Source organism: Perognathus longimembris, chromosome 3 (assembly GCF_023159225.1).
Source record: "Perognathus longimembris pacificus isolate PPM17 chromosome 3, ASM2315922v1, whole genome shotgun sequence".
Lineage (NCBI taxonomy): Eukaryota > Metazoa > Chordata > Mammalia > Rodentia > Heteromyidae > Perognathus > Perognathus longimembris.
In genome coordinates, this window is record NC_063163.1 from 97,099,385 (window position 1) to 97,121,580 (window position 22,196).

General features: G+C 45.9%; 1 protein-coding gene across 2 annotated transcripts in view; it reads left to right on the forward strand.

Moving 5' to 3' along the window:
* Upb1 (beta-ureidopropionase 1) overlaps positions 1-9,386 on the forward strand; it is an 87,459-nt gene extending 78,073 nt beyond the window's left edge. For both annotated transcript variants that reach the window (XM_048343531.1, XM_048343533.1), the window contains 2 exons: positions 7,659-7,701; positions 9,016-9,386. In XM_048343531.1, the coding sequence (XP_048199488.1) occupies positions 7,659-7,701; positions 9,016-9,371 (399 nt within the window). In that variant the 3' untranslated portion in view covers positions 9,372-9,386. The remainder of the gene's footprint in view (positions 1-7,658; positions 7,702-9,015) is intronic.
* Positions 9,387-22,196: the final 12,810 nt, after the last annotated feature.

The window sequence follows — 22,196 nt, forward strand, 5'->3', positions numbered from 1 at the left end:
TTAAAGTAGGAGAGAAATATTATTCTTAGATAATGGCTGTCAGGTTCTTTTTTGAGGTGTTCTCTGAGTATTTCATAATCATCTCCTCCTTACATGGTAAGCCCTTCCTGGCCGGGGCCATGAACTGTGCCTCTGGGGGTTCACCTGGGGCCCTGGGCATGCCACAGGTGTCAGGAGGCATTTGCTGCCTGACCAGTGGTCACCTGGGTAGAAGGTTTTCTAAATAAGCCTCTAGGGCTTATTAATAAACTACAGTGTAGTTAATAAACTACAGTGTTGGATGGATCTTTGATCTGAATCCTTGGTCCCATCATGGAGCCCACTGAGGACCAGGTATGGTACCAGACCCCTCAGCAGGAGCAGCAGAGGACAGGGCCCTGGGGGTCACCCATGTGAGACCCAGTTTCCTTAGGTGTTCCTCCTGTAGGGAGCTTCCTCCTTGGTCTCATCAGGCCTGTCTCCTGAACTCCCTTTCTTCACAGACCATCCCAGTCCCTAGGCTTGAAATTTTAAATGGTACATTAACTTAAATGATTATGTGTTAGAATTGGTTCTACTATTTTTGCTTTGAAAAATGTGCCACTTATGGTTTTCTGGTGGTTCATTGGAGATAAATCTCACGGACTTTCCTGCCCGGGGCTGGCTTTGAACTATGATCCTCGGATCTCAGCTTCTTGAGTAGCTAGGATTATAGACGTGAGCCACCAGTACCCGGCAGTAAATTTTGATATTTAAACTAACATTTGTCACATCAACAAATTTTTCTCACCTGGAAGGGTGACTTGAGATGTCTCTTCCCTGTTTTCACTATTTCCTCCTAGTTTTCATCTCCAGCTCTTCTTTCTCTCCTGGTTCTTATCTCTTCCTTCTTCTCACTTCTTGCTGATATTTCCATCTTTCCTTCTGCTTCTCTCCCACTGTTGATCTAAAGTTCCATTTGCTAACTAGGGGGTGAGACCCTTTAGGATGGATCAAAAAGCTGTCTTCAAGGGGAAAGCTACCCAAAGGCTTTCCACTAATGGTGTCCATGGGCTTATAGTAATCTAATAGGCATTTTCTTATTACGTAACAGTAACTACACATGATGGCATTTTACATAGGTTTAAATAAACATGTTTCCAGCTAGGAATATGGCCTAGTGGCAAGGGTGTTTGCCTCGTATACATGAAGCCCTAGATTGATTCCTCAGCACCACATATATATAGAAAACGACCAGAAGTGGTGTTGTGGCTCAAGTGGCAGAGTGCTAGCCTTGAGAAAAAAAAAAAAAAAAAAGAAACATGTTTTCACAGAGACAGTTGAATCCGGAATGGTGAGTGAACTTGTAGTGAGGCGCTCCACCTTATTACTGGTAGGAGAAACTTATTTCCTTATTTCTATATATTTGTAGTGCTTGGGATTGAACCTCTGAGCTGGAGTACACATGGGAAGTGCCCCAGCACTCATTTTGGCTGGCTACATTCCCAGCCTAAGCTTGACATTAAATCACAATGAGATTCTTCTTCAAACAGCACACTGACAGTAAAGATAACTGCCCTTTTTTATTTTTTTACTGTTATTATAAAGGTAATGTACAGAGAGGTTATAGTTACATAAGTCAGGTAAAGACTACATTTCTTTTTGGACAATGTCATCCTTTCGCTTACTGTCTCCCAGTTTTTCCTTCCTGTCTCGTACGGTTCATTTTCAACATAGTGTCAAGTGAGTACCACGGCTGCATTTGTTCACCCTTTGTCCTTACACTTCTATGTAACTGCACTTCTTGCAGTGCTCTAAATGTGTCCCAGACTGTAACAAAGCAACATTACACACACAGCTGGAAGTCCCGTATGCACTCCCCAGTGCATTCTTCTCTCCCTGCTGTCAGGGAAACTGTCATTTTGAGCCCAGGAAAGGTGAGGATGACCAATATACCTAAACATTTCCTGAGGAGAAAGCAAATGAAAGACAGTGGGTTTATAAGAAATGTACGCACTGCCTTACATATGAAACTGTAACCGCTCTGCACATCACTTTGGCAATAAAGAAATAAATAATTAAAAAAAGAAAGACAGTGGGTTTATGTTTGGAAACTAAGTCTATTTGCTAACATTCCCCACTTCCCAAGTTGGTCAATGAAACTTCAGATTAATAGTGAAAGAAAAGTAGAAGAGAGAACTTGTCTAACCATGTGTAAGGCTCTGTCTTTAGTCCCCAATGTCATGTACACAACACACACACACACACACACACACACCCCACACAGAGTTGTATTTAATAAAATTTCCTACTGAATTAAAACTTCCTGGTTGGGTCTAGCCACAGATCCTGAGAATTTACATTCATCCTTGCACATGCTCATCCTATCCATCAGTTCTCAAAGTTCTTGTGGAGTCATTGAATGGGTTTTCTTTTTCTTTTTATTTATTTGTTTGTTTGTTTGTTTGTTTGTTTTGTCTTTGGCCAGTCCTGGGGCTTGGACTCAGGGCCTGAGCACTGTCCCTGGCTTCTTTTTGCTCAAGGCTAGCACCCTGCCACTTGAGCCACAGCGCCACTTCTGGCCATTTTCTATATATGTGGTGCTGGGGAATTGAACCCAGGGCTTCATGTATATGAGGCAAGCGCTCTTGCCACTAGGCCATATTCCCAGCCCTGAATGGGTTTTCTTATGTCTTATTTCCTCCATCCTGGGAGGGGGAGGGTCCCTATGGTAACCTCCTGCTGCTGGGCTGATTAGAACCGGCACAGGCCATGTGTGGTGTGACTCGAACCTCTCTCCTTGCAGCAATGCCCTTTGCCTTCTGTACAAGAGAGAAGCTCCCTTGGACAGAATTTGCTGAGTCGGCCGAGGATGGGTTCACCACCAGGTTCTGTCAGATGGTAAGACATTCACTGTTCCTGGGGTAGCAGCTGCCGACCTGGGGGTCACAGTGCACAGCTGTCAAGTGAGAGGCCTCACACTGTGGAAAATGAACCTGCCTGGTGCTTGTTTTAACAGGTGAGATTAGATAAAACTGTTTGCTACTTTTAAAAAAAAGTGTACTTTCACTTAAGTTTGTAGTGCTTCGGAGCTAAAAGAGCCCTTAGTGCTTTTGTCAAGTAAGGTTGCTGCAGCCCAGAGTGTGATTATTATTTTTTTCGTGCCAGTACTGGGACTTGAACTCAGAACTTGGGTGCTGTCCCTTAGGGTTTTGTTGTTGTTTGTTTGTTTTTGCTAGTTCTGGGGCTTGAACTCAGGGCCTGGGCACTGTCCCTGAGCTTCTTTTGTTCAAGGCTAACATTCTAGAACTTGAGCCAGAGCACTACTTCTGGCTTTTTCTGTGTATGTGGTACTGAGGAATTGAACTCAGGGCTTCATGCATGCTGGGCAAGCACTCTACCACTAAGCCACATACCTCCCTTAAGGTTTTAATTCTGGCTTCTTGGTGGTTAATTGGCTCTAAGAGTCTCACAGACTTTCCTGCCCAGGCTGGCTTTGAACCACGACCCTCAAATCTCAGCTTCCTGAGTAGCTAGGATTATAGGGATGAGCCACACATGCATGGCTAGCCATAGTAAATCTGGCAAGAGGCAGAGCGCACGCTCACAGCTTTGCCTGCCCCACTTCCCATTTGCTTAATTCTACATAAACCTTGATACATTGCCTGTCTCCTCAGTGCAGATTTTTTTTCATTTTTAAAATAAAAACCTCATAATACATGTGATATGATCCCAAGTGAACTGTCCAGACATAAAGCAAATTCAGGGTTCCCAAGGGAGAATTCACAGTTGTGAGGGAAGGAGCTTTTGGTTTGGGGTGATGAAAAAGGTCCCAAAATTAGATTGTGATATTTGCTCAACTCTGTGAATATGTTAAAAACCACTTAAGCGCACACTTAAAAGAGTGAGTTTTATCCTTGTGTTTTAATAAATCTGTTACCAGAAAAACTCAGTAACATTCAAAGAGGTGACAGATGGTAATTTATCTTTATTCTCACTTCTAACAAAAGCACCACTCCTTTCATTTCTCTGTGTTCTCTTTCAGACTTTATACATGTATTTAAAGGTGTTTTAGGCAGAGCTGTAGTCATAGTGATTTTTATCAATACTGAGTTTCTATTCTAAACATTGGTATTCTTAGGATAACAGAATAAAAATCTCTCATTCATCAGGTTGTTGATTCTTTGCTATGGATAAAGCAGATAGGAAATTGTACGGGAAGCTATTGCAGTGGATAAGCCTGAACGAAGGCTGGTGGGAGGGTGTGAATGAGGGCTGGTACTGGAAGGACACTTGTCAGCGTTAAGCAGGAACAGGACCTCCTTGAACATAGCTCCTAGTGCTGCCATCCAAATATACCTTTCCTTCTCCACTGCCATCAAAGCTAGAGGCAATGATGGACCAGTTAGAATGGAGGACACGTGAACAGCTGGGGCTGCTCGCCTTTATGGTCACCAGCTCCTGATGTTCTTGAGACCAAAGGAATTTAGTGCCTGCTATGACTTGAACGTATTCCCCAAAGTTGAGGTGTTAGAAACTTGACCCCTACCCCTGTTATAGGTGTTATGAGGTAGGGCCTCTAAGAGCTGAGCATTCTACCCTAATAGTGGATTCATTTCCATGTCTCAAGAGGGGATTTGTTATTATATAAATTGGAGCTATACACAGTGGTACACACCTGTAATCTCTGCACTCAGAAGTCATGAGGATCACGTTGAAAGCAGCCTAGGCTCTGGCAGCCCCCGTGCCCCTGGGCAGGACTCCCTGAGCCCCTCATTTAATACAGGTAGCAAGCAAGCTGAGATAGTGCCACAAGACCATGCTTGTTCACTTGGCTCTTCCCTTAAGGCTGAGCACTTGAGTGGTTTCCAGCTTTGCCTCCTAACAGGTAACAGATCTCTGGGAATTTATATGCCAATATTTCCCTCCTGGATTCCCTTCCTTCCAGGCGTGATGCCTGCAGCACTTGGTGCTGGCTTGGGCACTGTGGTCCTGGTGCCCAGGTTTTGGCAGAGCCATTTCCTGTGCTGAGGTGGGGACGGCCAGGGGAGGTGTGCTGGACACCTCCGAGTGCTCTGGTGTCCAACGCTTGTCTCTGAGAATGTGATGTTTAGATGATCTTTTTATTTAAACAAGATGTCCTGTTCTCAAGAATGGCGTCTTCCCTGCACTTAGTGTTTGTAAGGCAGGTCTGTGAGCCAAAACACAGGCCCTTCCTCTCTTACCTGAGGGCCACTGCCCTGTCTGTGTACCCGTAGATCTGGTTTGGGTCTAGGATACTGATAAGTACGCAGAGAAAATCAGGCCTTAGATTTTACCTCAGAGAATATACTAGGCTCTCCTAGTGGCTTGAACAACAATAAGCAACAGCCATACTTGGTAATTGCAAGGCAAGAAGATCCTCGATCTTTTACGCACCAGGCCTGCCCAGTCCTTTTGGGGCTGCAAGCTAGAGCCTTCTCCTTCTTCTAGCTATATGTAAACATTCCCAGAGCTCCATAGTAGAACTGGCAGCCTGGAACCTGGGTATGAACTGGTTTCTGGGCAGAAAAAAAGCTGTTGCTACGGGTCCAGGCAGCTATATCCTTTCATGCCCACAAAGGCCTTCCCTCCACCTGCTTGCTTAGGGTTTTATTAACCCTACTCAAGCAAACTGGACCTACTGAATGTAATATACACATAACTTCTTAGGTTCTCTGCAGCCTACTAAACTTATTAAAAATAATTGATTTATCTTCCTTAGCCAAGAATCATCTAGCCTTCAGCTTTTGTTTTTTGTTTTTGTTGCCAGTCCTGGGGCTTGAACTCAGGGCCTGAGCACTGTCCCTGGCTTCTTTTTGCTCAAGGCTAGCACTCTGCCACTTGAGCCACAGAGCCACTTCTGGCCTTTTCTGTGTACGTGGTACTGAGGAATTGAACCCAGGGCTTCATGCATGCCAGGCAAGCACTCTACCACTAAGCCACATTCCCAGCCCTAGCTGTAGTTTTTTGAGCTCTTACAGTGGTCATGCCCTTTGACCTGATACGAATCCTTCTTGAACTGTTTGTAGATTGAGGAAGTGATGTAAAAAAGGAGGATGAGGCTGTATAGGTGAAAACATTTGCAACAATTATTTATAACAGGAAAGCTGTCATGGAGAGAAAAGTCAGGGTTAAGTAAATTTCAGCCCATTTCTTCCATGAGTTGGTTATTGCCACTAAAAAAGAGCATCATTATAAAGACAATTCAAGGTCATAACAGAAGCCTGGGAAAATTAAAAGATGTAGCCAAGCCAGGAGCCAGTGGGACACACCTGTAATCCTAGCTACTCATGAGGCTGAGATCTGAGGATCACAGTTCGAAGCCAGCCTAGGCAAGAAAGTCCATGAGACTTTTATCTCCAATAAACTACTCAGAAAAATCCAGAAATGGCACTGTGGCTCAAGTAGTAGAGTGTGCTAGCCTTGAGCACCAAGAGGCTCAGAGACAGAGACAAGCCCCTAAGTTCAAGCCCCAGGAGTGGCAAAAAACCAACCAACCAACAAATAAATAAAAGATGTTGCCAGACAAGTCAAAACATCTCCTGTTCCTCTTACAGTGAGTCACTGTGGCCAATCAAGGCCAGAAACGCAGCCATTGGCAACCACTGTTTCACTTGTGCCATTAACCATGTGGGCGAGGTAAGTCTCTGAGATCTGGTTGAGGAAGTAGCCACTGTTCTGTGGCCGTGTGAGGACACTCACAGCTGTCTCCTGTTCTCTGTGTATGCATGCCACCATTGCTGGTCTCAGAAGGGGGAAACTGGCTTCATCTGGTACTGTTTTGTTTCTCTCTTCTTTTTGTTCTTTCTTTTTGTGCCAGTCCTGGGGCTTGAACTCAGGGCCTCGGCTCTGTCCCTGAGCCTGGGGCTTGGGCACTGACCTGAGTTTTGTGACCCAAGGCTGGTGCTGTACCACTTGAGCCACAGCTCTACTTGCTACCTTTTGGTGGTAAATTTGAGATCAGAGTCTCATGCACTTCCTTGTCCAGGCTGACTTCAAACTGTGATCCTCAGATCTCAGCCCTCTGAGTAGCTGAGATTACAGGCATGAGCCCTTGGCACCCAGATATTTTCTGGTTTTGTTTCAACTAAAATTATTCTGAGGGATCTTGATTTGGCAATTTTCATTCACTTATTTCCAAGTGTATAGTTCCTTACTCTCTCCAAATTGGTAGACCTTGTGCACTAAACGGTAAGACCAGCAAACACTGCATTTGTTACATTTAACCCTTTCCCTGATATCAAACTAATGTCCCTAACCTGATGTCAAACTCTCATTCTGTGTAAGATAACCACCAGAGTTTGTACACTGAATCTGACTCTGGGAACTGTGGTTCTGTGGGAAACTGTGGTTTAGCCAAGCCAACCTAACTTGCCTTCCAAGGTCCTAAGAACTAGATGTTCGTTATCTTTCCTCCCTTCTCCCCTCATTATAAATTCTGTATTGACAAAGCCCAGCTGCCTTCTTAAATTCCTTGCTAGCTGTCCAAAGCTGAGGGCTTGCTAGTGCATTTAACAAATTTCCATTTTTCCAGAGACCACAGATCCTTCCACCCCACTCCAACCATTTCTTAGCTCACTGGCCCTCAGCATGCCCCCTGCTGGTCTGGCCAGGTGACCTGAACGCATGTCACAGTGGTGCCACCCATGGACTCCTCTTGCCTTGCTTTTCCTTCACAGGAGCACTTCCCCAATGAGTTTACTTCTGGAGATGGAAAGAAAGGTAGGCTCCATAGACTCTTGTGTTGCTGGGTCCCCCCTCCTCTGGTCCATCGACTTCCTCCTGGCAGGGCTACCCCACAGCCTGAGTCTGCAGGCCTGGCAGCTCAGAGGAGACACTGACTCCTCTGCTTTGTTGTTTGTGGTGGGAGAAATTCTGTGTAAGGACAGCGGTCCTGGGCTTGTGGCCATCTCATTCGCCCAAAGGGGATCGAATGAAAATTGAATTCGACTCCATACTTTTCCTACAACTGGTATGAAAATGGACTATGAAAATGTGTGAGAACTCCCCATAAGGGGGCTCTCTCCTTTTATACCTTCCCCCATCCCTGCCTCCTCCCCATGCAAGCTACACAAATGCCCTTGAATCAGAAAAGACTGCCTTGGGTTTCTAAAGAACACAGTTTGTTTTGATCTGAGATATCTCACCATACTGCTGCCAGGAAATCTACACCATCAGGTTTCATCTCTCTGGCTGAGATGGGGGGGGGGCTTTTCATTAAGGTAGTCTTAATTGCCTGGGGGGGTCACCCCCTGGGAACATGGACACAGGGTGCTGAGATACATCCCTCTTTTGAGTACCCAGATGGCACCCCAGACTTTCAGTTTTCAACATCAGTTAGCATACTAGACATGAAAAATAAGAAAAAAGGAGCAGGATGAGTGTCCTAGCTCTACAGGCCTGGCCCTGCGTGTACACACCCTTCACCCCTCTTGGGGTGTCTCTTAGCTCTGTGACTAGTGAAGGAGCTGAGGCATGGAGTGGGGGTAATGTGACAGAACTGGCATGGGAAACAGCTCACACCAGAAGCCCCTTGGCCTTCAGGGGCTGTGGGTGGCGAATATTGGTGGAAAAAGGTCAACACCTCCTTTTTTTCTTTTTGGCCAGTCCTCAGGCTTGAACTCAGAGTCTGTGCTCTGTCCCTCCTGAGTCTCTCTGTGCTCAAGACTAACACATTACCATTTGAGCCACAGAAGCACTTCTGGCTTTCTCTGTTTATGTGGTACTGAGGATCGAACCCAGGGTTTCATGCATGCTAGGCAAGCACTCTACCACTAAATCACATTCCCAGCCCAGCCAACAACTCTTAAGGGTGACATTTAGAAATTTTCTCAAGGTCCAAGTGGAGTGCCAAGGTCATCTTTACAGCCTCATAGTAGATATTTAGGCAGGAAGAAGCAGGTAAGTCCTTTGGGCCGGACTCTGGGGAGGGTGGAGTGGGCACCTTATCTGGCTTCCCTCGGTGTGCCTGCCCCTCTGCAGAGCCCACACTGTGTCTATATAAGCTGGTGATTGCTTCCCCTTTGCTTCTTAAAGCTCATCGTGACTTTGGCTACTTTTATGGCTCGAGCTATGTGGCAGCCCCTGATGGCAGCCGGACTCCTGGGCTGTCACGTAACCAGGAGGGGCTGCTGGTGGCTGAGCTCAACCTCAACCTCTGCCAGCAGCTGAACGATGTGTGGAACTTTAAGGTGGGTGCCCAAGTCTCTTCCTGTTGCCTGTCCCTCTCTTCTTTTTTCACCATCCTGCCTAATGAGCCAGAAATTGCAGTTGCCTGGTTTCTATGCATGACCTGCAGGGGGCGCCCACTCCCACCTGTGAGTTCCAGGGCAGCAGAGAGCCAGGCCTCTGCTTCCCTACTGCCTGCAAGGAGGAGCCATTGGGCCAAATGATGCACTTGCAGCAGGCCTCAGATTCTCCTCTCATCTGATTTAGAGTGCAGCGCCTCCACACAAATTAATCTCAATTTCATTTGTCCAGAGACTAGAGTGGATTGGCTTCTGTTATCCTTTTTTCTTTCCCAGGCCTTTGTACTTGTTGAAAGATAAATGTGTGTGTCTGGTTCTGTCTGTGATGAGGCTCCACAATGCAGAACTGGACAATGGACAATGTAGAACTGGACAACTGGTGGGAAATGGACCAGAAACTGGATCCGGGCGTGGCTCTGCCCATCCTGATTTCTGTAGTAGATTTTCTAGTTTACATCTCCACCAATGGTGTGTGAGGGCTCCATTTCCTCCCTGCATCCCCAACAACATTTGTAGTTGTTTTCTTAGTGACGGCTAATCTGGTATAATCGAAGTGTGGTTTTGTTTTGTTGTTGATGGTGGTAGGATGTGTGTGTGTGTGTGTGTGTGTGTGTGTGTGTGTGTGTGTGTGTATCCGCATGCGCATATGCCTGTATTCAAATTTGAATTCAGGGTCTAGGTGTTGTCCCTTAACTTTTTCTTTCAGGCTGGTGCTCTACAACTTGAGCTACAGCTCTACTTTTGGCTTTTTGAGGGTTAATTGGAGATAAAACTCTCATGGACTTTCCTGAGGGGGTTTACATTACATCCCAATCCTCAGATCTCAGCCTTCTGAGTAAGTAGTTAGGATTATAGGGGGTGAGCCACTGACACTGGTTGAATGTAAATGTAGTTTTCTTTTTCTATTTGGTGTTAGTACTGGGACTTGAACTTAGGGACTAGGGACAACCCCTTAGCTTTTTCTCTCAAGGCTGGTTCTTTACCACTTGAGCTATAGCTCCATTTCTGGCTTTTTGGTAGTTAATTGGGGATAAGAGTCTCATGAATTTTCCTGCCCAGGTTGGCTTTGCATTCTAATCTTCCAACCTCAGCCTTCTGGGTAGGTAGGTTTACTATTGGGTGCCACTGGCACCCAGCAGAGTCTAAGTGTAGTGTTTTGTTTGTTTGTTTTACTTTGGGCACCAACAGTAGGTCTTTAACTCAGAAACTGGGTGTTATCCTTTAATTTTTCTCTCAAGGTTGGTGCTCTACCATTTGACCCACAGCTCACTTCTGGCTTTTTGCTGGTTAGTTGGAGATAAAGGTCTTACAAGACTTTCCTTCCAGCTCTGGCTTCAAACTGTGATCCTCAGATTTCACCCTCTCGAGTAGCTAGGATTGTAGACATGAGCCAGGGGCATTCTGCTTAAGTGTAGTTTTGATTTGCAAGAAGTTGAACTTTTTTTCATGTAATCCTTAGCCATTTATATTTCTTCTATGGGCAATTAAGTTTCCATCTAACTCAAAAGTCACCACCAGGACTGACCACCACCTCTTGTTAACAAGTATGTAGCAGAATTGTTACATGCATCAAACTCAGTCAAGAAACCTAAGTTCCCAGCCTTCTGCTTCTGGTTAGAGATCTGGAGCAGGTTGGTCCCTTCTCTAACCTTAGGCTGTCTTCTGGGTTCTTCACAGTACAGGATGCCCTGCTTGCCTTCTGGTGCATCAGAGGAGTCCGTATGTCCTGGAAGGTTCTGGTTGCAGGTCTCAGCAGGCTGCACTGGGCTGTGAGAGTAAGCTTGGCATTCATGAACTTCACTGGAATCCCTGCAGAGAGAGGTCACCCTGGAGGGGCTTTCCTATTCCAGGCTCCCACTGTCAGCAGCCTTATGAATCCTGTCCTGTGGCTGCCCCCTAGTGGCGAGAGGTGGTGGCAAGTGACAGGTATTTGTAAACAGGAAACTCCAAATATGTTTTGCTTTCAGATGATGTGGAAAGTATGAGACATACTCAGGAGTTTGCCGAAGATGTCAAACCTGACTACAGCCAAACCATGATGAACAAGTCCTTGGCTTCAGCCTCTTCTGGCCAACATGGGGAGGGGCGAGCACCTCTGCCCTCAATGGATGAGTTTTACAATGCTATTATAAAGGTGATGTATAGAGGGGCTACAGTTATATAAGTCAGGTGTCCTAGCTACCTAGGAGGCTGAGATCTGAGGATTATAATTTGAAGCCAACGCAAGCAGAAAAGTCTATAGACTCTTATCTCCAATAAACTACTCAGGAAAGGCCAGAAGTGGTGCTGTGGCTCAAGTGGTAGAGCACTAGCACTGAACACCAAGAGGCTCAGGGACAGTACCCAGGCTCTGAGTTCAAGCCCCAGGCAAAAGACAAAAAGAAGCATTTCTTTTTTTGTTTTGTTTTTGTTTTTGTTGTTGCCAGTCCTGGGGTTTGAACTCAGGGCCTGAGCACTGTCCCTGGCTTCCTTTTGCTCAACGCTAGCACTCTGCCACTTGAGCCACAGCACCACTTCTGGCTTTTTCTATATACGTGGTACTGAGGAATCGAACCCAGGGCTTCATGTGTACGAGGTGAGCACTTTACTACTAGGCCATATTTCCAGCCCAATACATTTCTTTCTGGACAATGTCATCCCTTCCCTCGCTCTCTTCCCAGTTTTCCCCTCCGGTGCCTACGCACAGGTTGTATAGTTCATTTTCAACATGGTGTCTAGTGAGTGCCACTGCTGCATTTGTTCACCCTCAGTTTCCCAAAGGAGTTTTGAAACACACGGGCAGGGGGAAGGCATGATGGAGAGTCACAGAAGGAAAATTACAGGGTGATGGAAATGTTTTTGAACTAGATTCAGATGATGGTTACACAAGACTGCACATAAGTTAAGTGCTACTAGTTTTTATATGCTAAAATGTTTTGTTTTCATATACATGGAGTTAGGAAATATGGGGAAGAGCAATAGAGGGGTGATATTAATCACAACATATGGTGTTCATAAACTAACCTGCTGATTTGAAACCCCTTTGTATAACTAGTTAAAGATAATTTTTAATGTTTCATTTGAAGTTATAAGAATTCTACCTTAATTTAAAAAAGGACCAAGTATTGTTTATGAGTGGATTCTAAGACACATCAGCTTGAGGGTCTCTGTGGGAGTCTGTGTGAGCATGGGAGGAGAATAAGGGCTGGTGCTGAGTCACACATCCTGAAGCATGGCATGGGCATGGGCATGGAAATGGTCTGTGCCTGTTAGCCTGGCTTCACTGCATCCCTTAGCTACTAGTCAGACATTCATCTCACTATGCAGGAGCTTTTGGGTTTCTTGAAATAGTCTCAATACATTTCCCAGACTGCCCTTTAACTCTGAGACTCAAGTAGTGAGACTCATGACTGAAGTCGCTGAGACCATAAGCATGAATGCCCATCCCTGTATGGGATCCCTTTTCTCAGGGCAGTTAAGTCTACCACCAGTTGAATATGCCCATGAGAATGTCCCATAAGACCTGAATGAGCCTCCCTCCATCTAAAAGGCCTAAAGAGCAGACCTCCGGCTTCCCTGAAAAAGAAGGAATTCTGTGTGCAGAGAGCAGTCCCAGTCATTGGCAAGCGTTCTAAGCTGCTTACCTGACAGCCTGCACTACTGGAGCCATTGGACCGCTCCAGCCAGCCTCCACAATCACTGACTTCAGTCCCTTGCAAAGCAAAGAAACTTAATAGAATATCTACGGGTTCTGCCTTTGCTTGAGTCTGACTGACACAGAGCCTGTGGCTAAAGTGTTGCAGATGAGTAGAATCATAGAGATGAATTTTTGGCACTGGTTCTGGATTTTCGTAATTCATCTCTCATTGAATGGGAACTAAAAGTATCAATGACAAGTTTTAGTGGTAATGAAGGAAGTGCCAATCTGTGGTAAGGTGGCTATCACCATACACACAAGCCATTACTCTGTGCCTGAAAGTTCTAGCCTGCCCTGTGTATCTTGCCCTTGCCCTTATTACCATGTAAAAAAGTCCTTGTACTGAATCTCCTGATGTCCTTTAACCTCTATCCATTCACTAGTTGCTCGGCTTCTGTAGCTGATTTATAACGTGCACAATAGCTTTCTTGCTGCTCTGCCCCTTGGTTTCTACATTTGCAAGACGGACCATGGACTCTTACCTGCTTTGTCCCACAATGCTAGTGAGGGGAAGATCACATGAACTGGGGTGCCCCCTGGCAGTGTATGCAGTGTCTGTGTAGGCTATGTCCCTTGCACCCACCACAAGGCAAGAATTCAACCTGCTGAGCTGCAAATAATGAGCCAGTCAAGGCCGGTGGATGGTGTCCAGTAGTTTTAACCAATCAGAGAAGGCAGCCTCGTGTCTTCATGGGCCAGTAGCTGAATTGCATGGACACCCCCATGTTAGGGCTGGGATGTTCCTGGACAGCCTGTTGGTTGAGAAAGCCTGATGGAGCTGCCTAACTACAACTGTGTTAACCTCTTTAGCCTCTCCATGTACCTCTGTAGGTTTGTGGCCTTCCTTGGACCTTGCTTCTTCATGCCCCATAGGTACGAGGCTCTTTTCTGTGGGGGTCCTTTCAGCACCCCAAACCTTCATGTCTCTGATTTCCAGAAGCAGCAGTCAACCTCATATAGGGGCTCAGGTGACAAGTTGGTGCCTTTATGAGATGAGTACTAATATACCAGACACAGTTTGATCATCAACACCTTTGTTTGCCTGGAAACAGAACAGTGAGACAAGCCTTTCACAGGTAGGGTCAGTTCAGAGTTGCTGGGATTTGTAGATATTCAGTACATGTTTGTTCAGTGAATGCTCCTGTGGTCTCTGCTGATGTCCTGAGGCACACTTTCAGTTGAATTCTCTTGCATTATTCAGTGTCTGTGGCCTGCAGGCCTCCAGGCCCCTGTGAAAACTTTCAGGAAGCCTTCTGCTCTCCCTCAGTTTTGTCACTGTAAAAGGACAAGTGGAGGGCTGGGAAGGTAGCTCAGTGGTAGAGTGCTTGCCTAGCATGCATGAAGTCCTGGGTTCAATTCCTCAGTGCCACATAAACAGAAAAGGCCAGAAGTGATGCTGTGGCTCAAGTGGTAGAGTGCTAGCCTTGAATAAAAGATAGTGCCCAGGCCCTGAGTTCAAGCACAAGGACTGGCAAAAAAAAAAAAAAAAAAAAAAAACAAGGAAAAGTGGCAGCTGGCCATGGTTATTCCCCACTATGATCCCAGCTACTCAGGAGCAAGAGATCAGGAGGATTGCAGATTAAAGCCAGCCCACACAAAAAAAGTTAGAACTCATTTCAACAAACAAGCTGGGCATAGTACTCCTTATCTGTAAGCCCATCTACATGAAAGGGATAGGTGGGAGGATCATGGTACAGGTCTTGCTTAGGCAAAGAGTACAAGACCATATCTTAAAAAAAATAACTAAAGCAAAAAAGGGCTGGAGGCATGCTCAAGCTCAAAACCTTGGGTTCAAACCCCAGTACTGGGGGGGGGGGGGGGCGGGGAAAGAGGGCAGGTGCAGGTGGCAGAGGCTTGAAATCTCAAAGTTCTTCAGAGCTCTTCCAACCCTGATAAACAATATTCTTGCCAAGGCAAGCATATTTTATGTTTATGTTGTGGATTTAACCCAGGGCCTCATGAATGCTAAGCATTACCATGCTCTACCAATGAGCTACACCTCTTACACAACAGCACCTGGGATGGAAATAAGAGGCCAAATTACAGTGTACAGAAAAGAAAAAAGAGATAAAGCATTCCCCAGAATATACCATATACTAAACCATAAAAACAGGTCTTAATAAATAAATTAACAAGATTAATAGTAAAAGGTAACCTGGAAAATTAAAAAAATTTTATCACTGAGGATTAATCGCTTTGTGTGTGCACATATGTGCACATACATACTCCCCAGTCCTGGGATTTGAACTCAGAATATGAATGCAGTCTGTGAGCTTTTCTGCTTAAGGCTAGCACTCTACTCCTTAAGCCACAGCTCCACTTGCAGCTTTCTTGGTGATGAATTGGAGATAAGAGTCTCATCAGGCTTTTTTGTCCATGCTGGCTCTAAACCAGGATCCTCAGAGCTCAGCTTCCTAAGTTAGGCATTACAGGCATGAGCCACTGTCACCCAATAAAGGGGTTAGTATCTTTTTATAAAGAATCATATTAGGATCCAGGCACTGGTGGCTCACACCTATAATCCTAGCTACCAGTGGGCTGAGATCTTGAGGATTGAGGTTCAGAGCCAGCCCAGGCAGGAAAGTCTGTGAGACTCTTCTCCAATGAACTACCAGAAAACTGGAAGTGACTCTGTGGCTCAAGATGTAGAGCACTGGCCTTCAGCTGAATTGCTCAGGGACAGCACCCAGGCCCAGAGTTCAAGCCCCATGACCGACAAAAACAAAACGAAACAAAAAAAGATATTAGGATTTCTGGACCCCCAAAATAGATAGTGACCCACAGCTTGTTGGACAGCTTCCAATGTTGCCTGTTGCTCTGAGCCCCACTCAAGCAACACTGATTTGTAGAATAAAAGGCATATGCTGTCTCCAATATAATTTTCTGGTGGTGGTAATGTTGTGCCAAGTTGCAAGACCACCCCCAAGAAGACCACCGAGATTCAGACACTCCGAAATGCAAAAGCAAGGCAAGGGTTTATTGAACGAGCTGCCAACTCGGGCCTCGTCCTACCCACCGACACAGCGGAGGTTAGGAGGAAGCCTTGAGCTATGATTACACAGGGCTTATAAAGGCAAAGTACAAGGTTATAACAATCAGCTGTGCAAGCAAGATTAGAACACAGGTACAAATCTGATTGGCTCAGGGTTCGATTCTAAAATGGGGTTCACGTGGTGGGACCTGACTTCAAAGTCTGGCACCTCATTTCTCCCTTTTTCTTTTTGGTACCTTGGGAGCCAATCATGGCTCCATTCTGTCCATTTCAATGGCTTGCACGTCTAGGGGATGATATAGAGGTAAGGCATGGGCCAGTAGGACCCAATGTAGTAACCAAAGGGCCTGTCACCATTTCTTACAAGAATATTCTCTGTACCTCTGTTCTGCATGTCTCTAGTTTATCCTGCCTCATCTTCCCAAAAACAACTCTGGTCCCTTGATTTTAAAGGGGGGCTGATGGGTGAAGATCATCCATCTTCTGTAATTTCTTCAGGCTGACTCAGGGGCGTTGACCTTACCTAGCCAGGAACCTATAACCTTAGTCTACTTTTCCAAGGGACTGCAGGATTGCTGCAAACTGAAAATTAACTTTCAGCTATACAGACTTACCATTAGCTCTATAGTGTTTAGTATCCAAATGTAAGCAACAAAATAATACATAAACTTCTCAACTGTGCTCTAAGGGTCGGGTGGCTATACCCGTATTCCTGAGCAAGCTCAAAACTACCTAAAATAAGGGGGTCACCTCACTTTGGAGTGAGCTGCCAAAATGACATCAACACTAGCCAGGGTAGTAAGGAAAGAAGGCAAAAAGAAAATTATAACAATATTCAGTCTAACTTTCTTTTCTTGAGGCGAAGGCGAAGCGGCTGAGTTGGGTGCTTGGAGACCTCCCATGTTCCATCACGGTAGTTGTCATCCAGGGCAAAGGGGTCAGCTGGCCTGGCGTGGAAGCAATGAACCCAAGTGGCGATGCCGTCTAGGGTTCCTTCCACTGTGGTTCTTAGGATTTCAGTCCCCTGGTCTGAATAAATGGGGGGTAGGGACAGAAGCAGAATCATATCTTTTAGAGTCCAATTCATTTTCTCTACCTGTCCTGCACTCTGGGGTCTATAAGCACAATGCAATTTCCAATCCGTCCCCAGTGCAGCGGCTATTCCCTGACTTACTTTTGAGACGAAAGCCTGTCCGTTGTCTGACCCAACGGTGTATGGGAAGCCATACCTGGGTAGGATTTCTTTCAGATCTTCTTAGCCACTACATTCGCAGTCTCATGCTTTGTTGGATAGACTTCAACCCATCCTGAAAATGTGTCTACAAAAACTAGCAAATATTTGTAATTTCTGTGAAATCTACTTCCCAATACACACCTGGCCTATTCCCACAGAGGCGAGCTCCTTTAGTAATCTGTTGATTGGGGGCATTGGCAAGCTGACAGGCCTTTAACAGATCTCAATAAGGACACAATCTCAGGTCTACAAGCTTTCTTTACTAAACAGATGTATGAGCTTAAAATTCTCACTGCCAGTCAGGGCTCTGAGTAAATGCGGAGGGTGAGATTTTAATCTATCCTCTCATTTGACAAACTTACCCTTACTAACCACTATCACAGATGACTGGCAAATTCCTGCCCAGTAGACAGACATGGGCATTGGAAAGGCATGCTTATGAACTATTCTTCTAGGACTTCCCGGCTTTAACTTTTGAAAGGCCAACAGTAGTGACTCTAGGATCTGACACCATCTCTGCCATCCAAGCAGTGGCTTACTGCCTCTGGATGCTCCATCACTTTTGTCCCAGGAGGAGTGACTTTCGACTTGGACTCAGGGCCTGAGTGCTGTCCCTCAGCTCTCCAGCTCAAGACTAGCACCCTACCACTTTTGAGCTCCACACCACTCCGTTCCCAGCACTCTGCTGGCTAATTACAGACAAGTCTCTCACAGGGACCTTTCTTTGCCCGGGCTGGCTTCGAACCGCAGATTCAGATCAATGAGTCTTATAAGGGGCCACTTTACTCCAATTATAAGCAACAAGGTGGTCCACACAGAAGTAGTTTTTAAGCATGCTCTCTTACCTGGAACTTATTAGGGTCAGTATTAGATCTTGACAAACTTGTAGGAATCACCTGTGCTTCTCTGTGGGCCTGCTGGAAACTGTTACAAAAAAACCTACAAAGAAGCTGGAATGGCAATTAAACATTTTGGTAGCCATAATTCTCCTTTTCTCACTTTGCAATAATTATTTAGGACAATTTTACTTCCAAACTTCTTATCTAGAAATGTTTTCTTGATTTCTAAAGCCTTTTTAACACTAACACAACACTTTAGCTTTTATCTGCATCGGGAAAACTGAAGCTCACAGGCATTCTGAAACCAGGTGCCGCCTTTTGCTTACGGGCTGCTTGTTTCAAAAGAGCCTCTTTTTTTTGTTTTTTCTTCAGTCCCAGTTACTGCATGGCATGAAGACCTTTGAATTTAAACTTAGTTTTGCATCATACTGCAGTCTTGAACATGTTCACACTCACACATGCACACACACATATATTTTCAAAAGATCTTAAAGCGCGCTGAATAAGCATCGGCCGTACATTTTAAGACAAAAACCTTTAACAAATGATTTTACCATTCTCCAGCCTCATTTCCCAGGGCTTGATAGTTTTAGTAAAACATTTTTAGTCTTAGTAAAACATTTTAGCGCACCAAACAATTTTCTGCTTAAGAAGGCTGGGTGGGGTCCCCTAGAGTTCTTTTTTGCGGACATTCTCACTGATTGACTGATTGTGGGCTGTCACCTGTACATCTTTCCAGTGAGCTAAAGTCAAGTCCAGGGGAGTGGAAGGAACGTTCCCCATCATCCGTTTGTCAGGCACAGTGCAAGAAAGAAACACACAAAAATGAGCTCCTTAACCTCCCTCCAGTGAGCTAGGATCAAGTCTAGGGGGCTAGATAGAGGTCCTCAGAACGTTATCTATAGCTCTGATCAGATGTTCAGTCCAAAAGGCTACAAGAAACAAACAATTAATACAAAAGGAGGAAAACACACAGGCCTAAGAAAAGCTACGAGTTGGAGATCTCCCAAGCTGGCCCACAACCTCCTACAAGGGTGCAGAAGGAATGGACCCGAGTTGGCCCACAACCTCCTGCAAGAAGGAGTGGACCCGAGTTGGCCCACAACCTCCTGCAAGGGTGCAGAAGGAGTGGACCCGAGTTACGAGTTGGAGATCTCCCAAGTTGGCCCACAACCTCCTGCCAGGGTACAGGAGGAGTGGACCCAAGTTGGCCCACAACCTCCTGCCAGATAAGCAGAAGGAGCAGACCCAAGTACAAGGTGGGCGGGTTGAGTCTCGTTTAGGAGGCCCTCCTGGTCAGTTCCGGCCAAAAACCAAACTGACTCGCGCCCTACAAGTATAAGCAAAAGCAAAACAGACAAACAGACAAATTACAGGACAAGACAAATGAACAGGGCTGTTTTCTTACCTTCGGAGTCTGGGATCTCAGGGTCTCTGGGGCTATCCCGGACGAAACCCCAAATGTTGTGCCAAGTTGCAAGACCACCCCCAAGAAGACCACCGAGATTCAGACACTCCGAAATGCAAAAGCAAGGCAAGGGTTTATTGAACGAGCTGCCAACTCGGGCCTCGTCCTACCCACCGACACAGCGGAGGTTAGGAGGAAGCCTTGAGCTATGATTACACAGGGCTTATAAAGGCAAAGTACAAGGTTATAACAATCAGCTGTGCAAGCAAGATTAGAACACAGGTACAAATCTGATTGGCTCAGGGTTCGATTCTAAAATGGGGTTCACGTGGTGGGACCTGACTTCAAAGTCTGGCACCTCAGTAAAAGGGCAGAAGAATCAAGAGGTGACGGCAGCTTTTCCCTGACTGCTGGGAGGGTTAGGCATAGTACATCTGCCCACTCATTCCCAAGAAATGGAATTTGGTCAGAGATTATGAGTCACCTCTGCTGGTAGTGGTATCATAATGGGACAGATAGGATGTCTGAGGCTGCAACTTTTATCTTGTTGCCCAACACATCATCTGGGTCATGGAAGTTTTCGATATCAAAGTTTAAAGGGGTTCACTTAAAGCCTGTCATACCCATTGCAGACAAGTGGCAGGGTCATTTATACTCACAATGGTGTTTGGTTTGGATTTGGTTGGGTAATACTGGGGTTGCATCTCAGGGCTTCATGCTTGCTAGAGAGGCATTCAACCACTTGAGAAATGCCTCCAGCCCTTTTTGCTCTGGTTGGGTGGGAGACAGAGTCTCCTTCCCACCCCCCCACTCCCCGCCCCCAGGCTAGCCTGGGTGCCATGCTTTCTGTGTAGATAGAACAACATGGTTTTCCCTTCTTCTGTTGAAAGGCTTTTGAAAATCCTTTTACCCAGGCTGGCCTTGAGCCTTCACCCTCTTAATCTTTGCCTCCTGAGTAGCTAGCATTAGCCAAAAAAAAAAAAAAAAAAAAAAAAAAAAAAAAGTTCTTCTTGAGACAGAGTTTTGCTATGTAGCCTACGCTGGCCTTGAACTTGCAATCTTCCTTCTTGCCTCAGCCTCTCAAGCGTTGGGAAGTTTCTTTTTGTTGTTGTGTATATAGCAAATACCTGAAAGAAAAAAAGACAAGAATGTTTTGGCACATGGTCTCAGAAGTTTTAGTCAATGGTCAGTGAAGGGGGGAATGAAGAGTTAAAGTAAACCCCATTTTCAGGCAGCCCCCGTTTTGTTGTCTGTTTAAACTATGAGCAAACCCAGGGCAAGCTTATTAGGGCCCAGCCGGTCAAGAACTCTAACCGCCTGGGAATGCTTAACTCTAACCGTTCCCAGAATGTCTTGAGCCCTGAGCCAATCAGATTTGTACCCATGTCCTAATCTTGCTTGCTTGAACACCTGATTGCTGTAACTTTATTTTTTGTCTTGCTTGAACACCTGATTGCTGTAACTTTGTTTTTTGTCTTGCTTGAACACCTGATTGCTGTAACTTTTTTTTTGCCTTTATAAGCCTGTGCAATCACAGCTGGGGGCTTCCTCCTAACCTCCGCTGTGTCGGTGGGTAGGACGAGACCTGAGTTGCAGCTCGCCTGAATAAAGCCTTGCCTTGCTTTTGCATTTCTGAAAGTCTGAGTCTCGGTGGTCTTCTTGGTGGTCGTCTCGCAACTTGGCATTACAGTCAGCTGAGTGCATTTTGTTGGGTCTGAGGGCAGAATATCATGGCAGTGGGAATGCATGGCAGAGGATGCTGCCGGATGAGAGCCAGGGACAGGCTATGTATTTCCAAGGCACCTTTCCCCAGTAACCTACTTCCTCCCAAACGTCCCTGAAGAGGTAAAGTAAACCCCAGTTTCAGGCAGCCCCCGTTTTGTTGTCTGTTTAAACTATGAGTAACCCAGGCCACCAATTATCCCGGCTAGCAGGACAAGCTTATTAGAGCCCAGCTCGTCAGGAAACTCCCTGCTTAACTCTAACTGCCTGCTAATGCTTAACTCTAACCACCCCGGAATACCTTGAGCCCTGAGCCAATCAGATTTGTACCCATATCCTAATCTTGCTTGAACACCTGATTGCTGTAACTTTGGGTTTTTGCCTTTATAAGCTTTGTGAAATCTCAGCTCAGGGCCTTCCTCCTAACCTCCACTGTGTTGGTGGGTAGGACGAGACCCGAGTTGCAACTCACCTGAATAAAGCCTTGCTTTTGCATTTTGGAACATCTGGCTCTCGGTGGTCTTCTTGGGGGTCTTCTCGCGACATGGGCATAACAGTTGGGGGCTCATCCGGGATAGCCCCAGAGACCCCCGAGACCCCAGACCCCGAAGGTAAGAAAACAGCGATGTTCGTTTGTCTTGTCCTGTCATTTGTCTGTTTGTCTGCTTCCTTTTTGAGGACGGACATTCCCACTCGTATTTCTTGAAGGGGTTGTCAAAGCGGACGTGTTTACACAGCAATCCTGAGGGGACTGGGGGACGCCCCAGACTCTCCACCCTTGAAGGGGGACCCCTGGAACCCAGCCTTGAATTTGCATCCACTCCTTCTGCACACTTGCAGGAGGTGTGGGCCAACTTGGGAGATCTCCAACTCGTAGCTTTTCCATTTCTCAGGCCTGTGTGTTTTCCTCCTTTTGTATTAATTGTTTTGTTTTTTGTAGCCTTTTGGACTGAACATCTGATCAGAGCTATGGGTAACATTCTATCTTGGGGACCTCCATCTAGCCCCCTAGATTTGATCCTAGCTCACTGGAGGGAGGTTAAGGAGATAGCTCAGAACCAAGGTGTGGCCCTTAAGAAGGAAAAGTGGATCACCCTG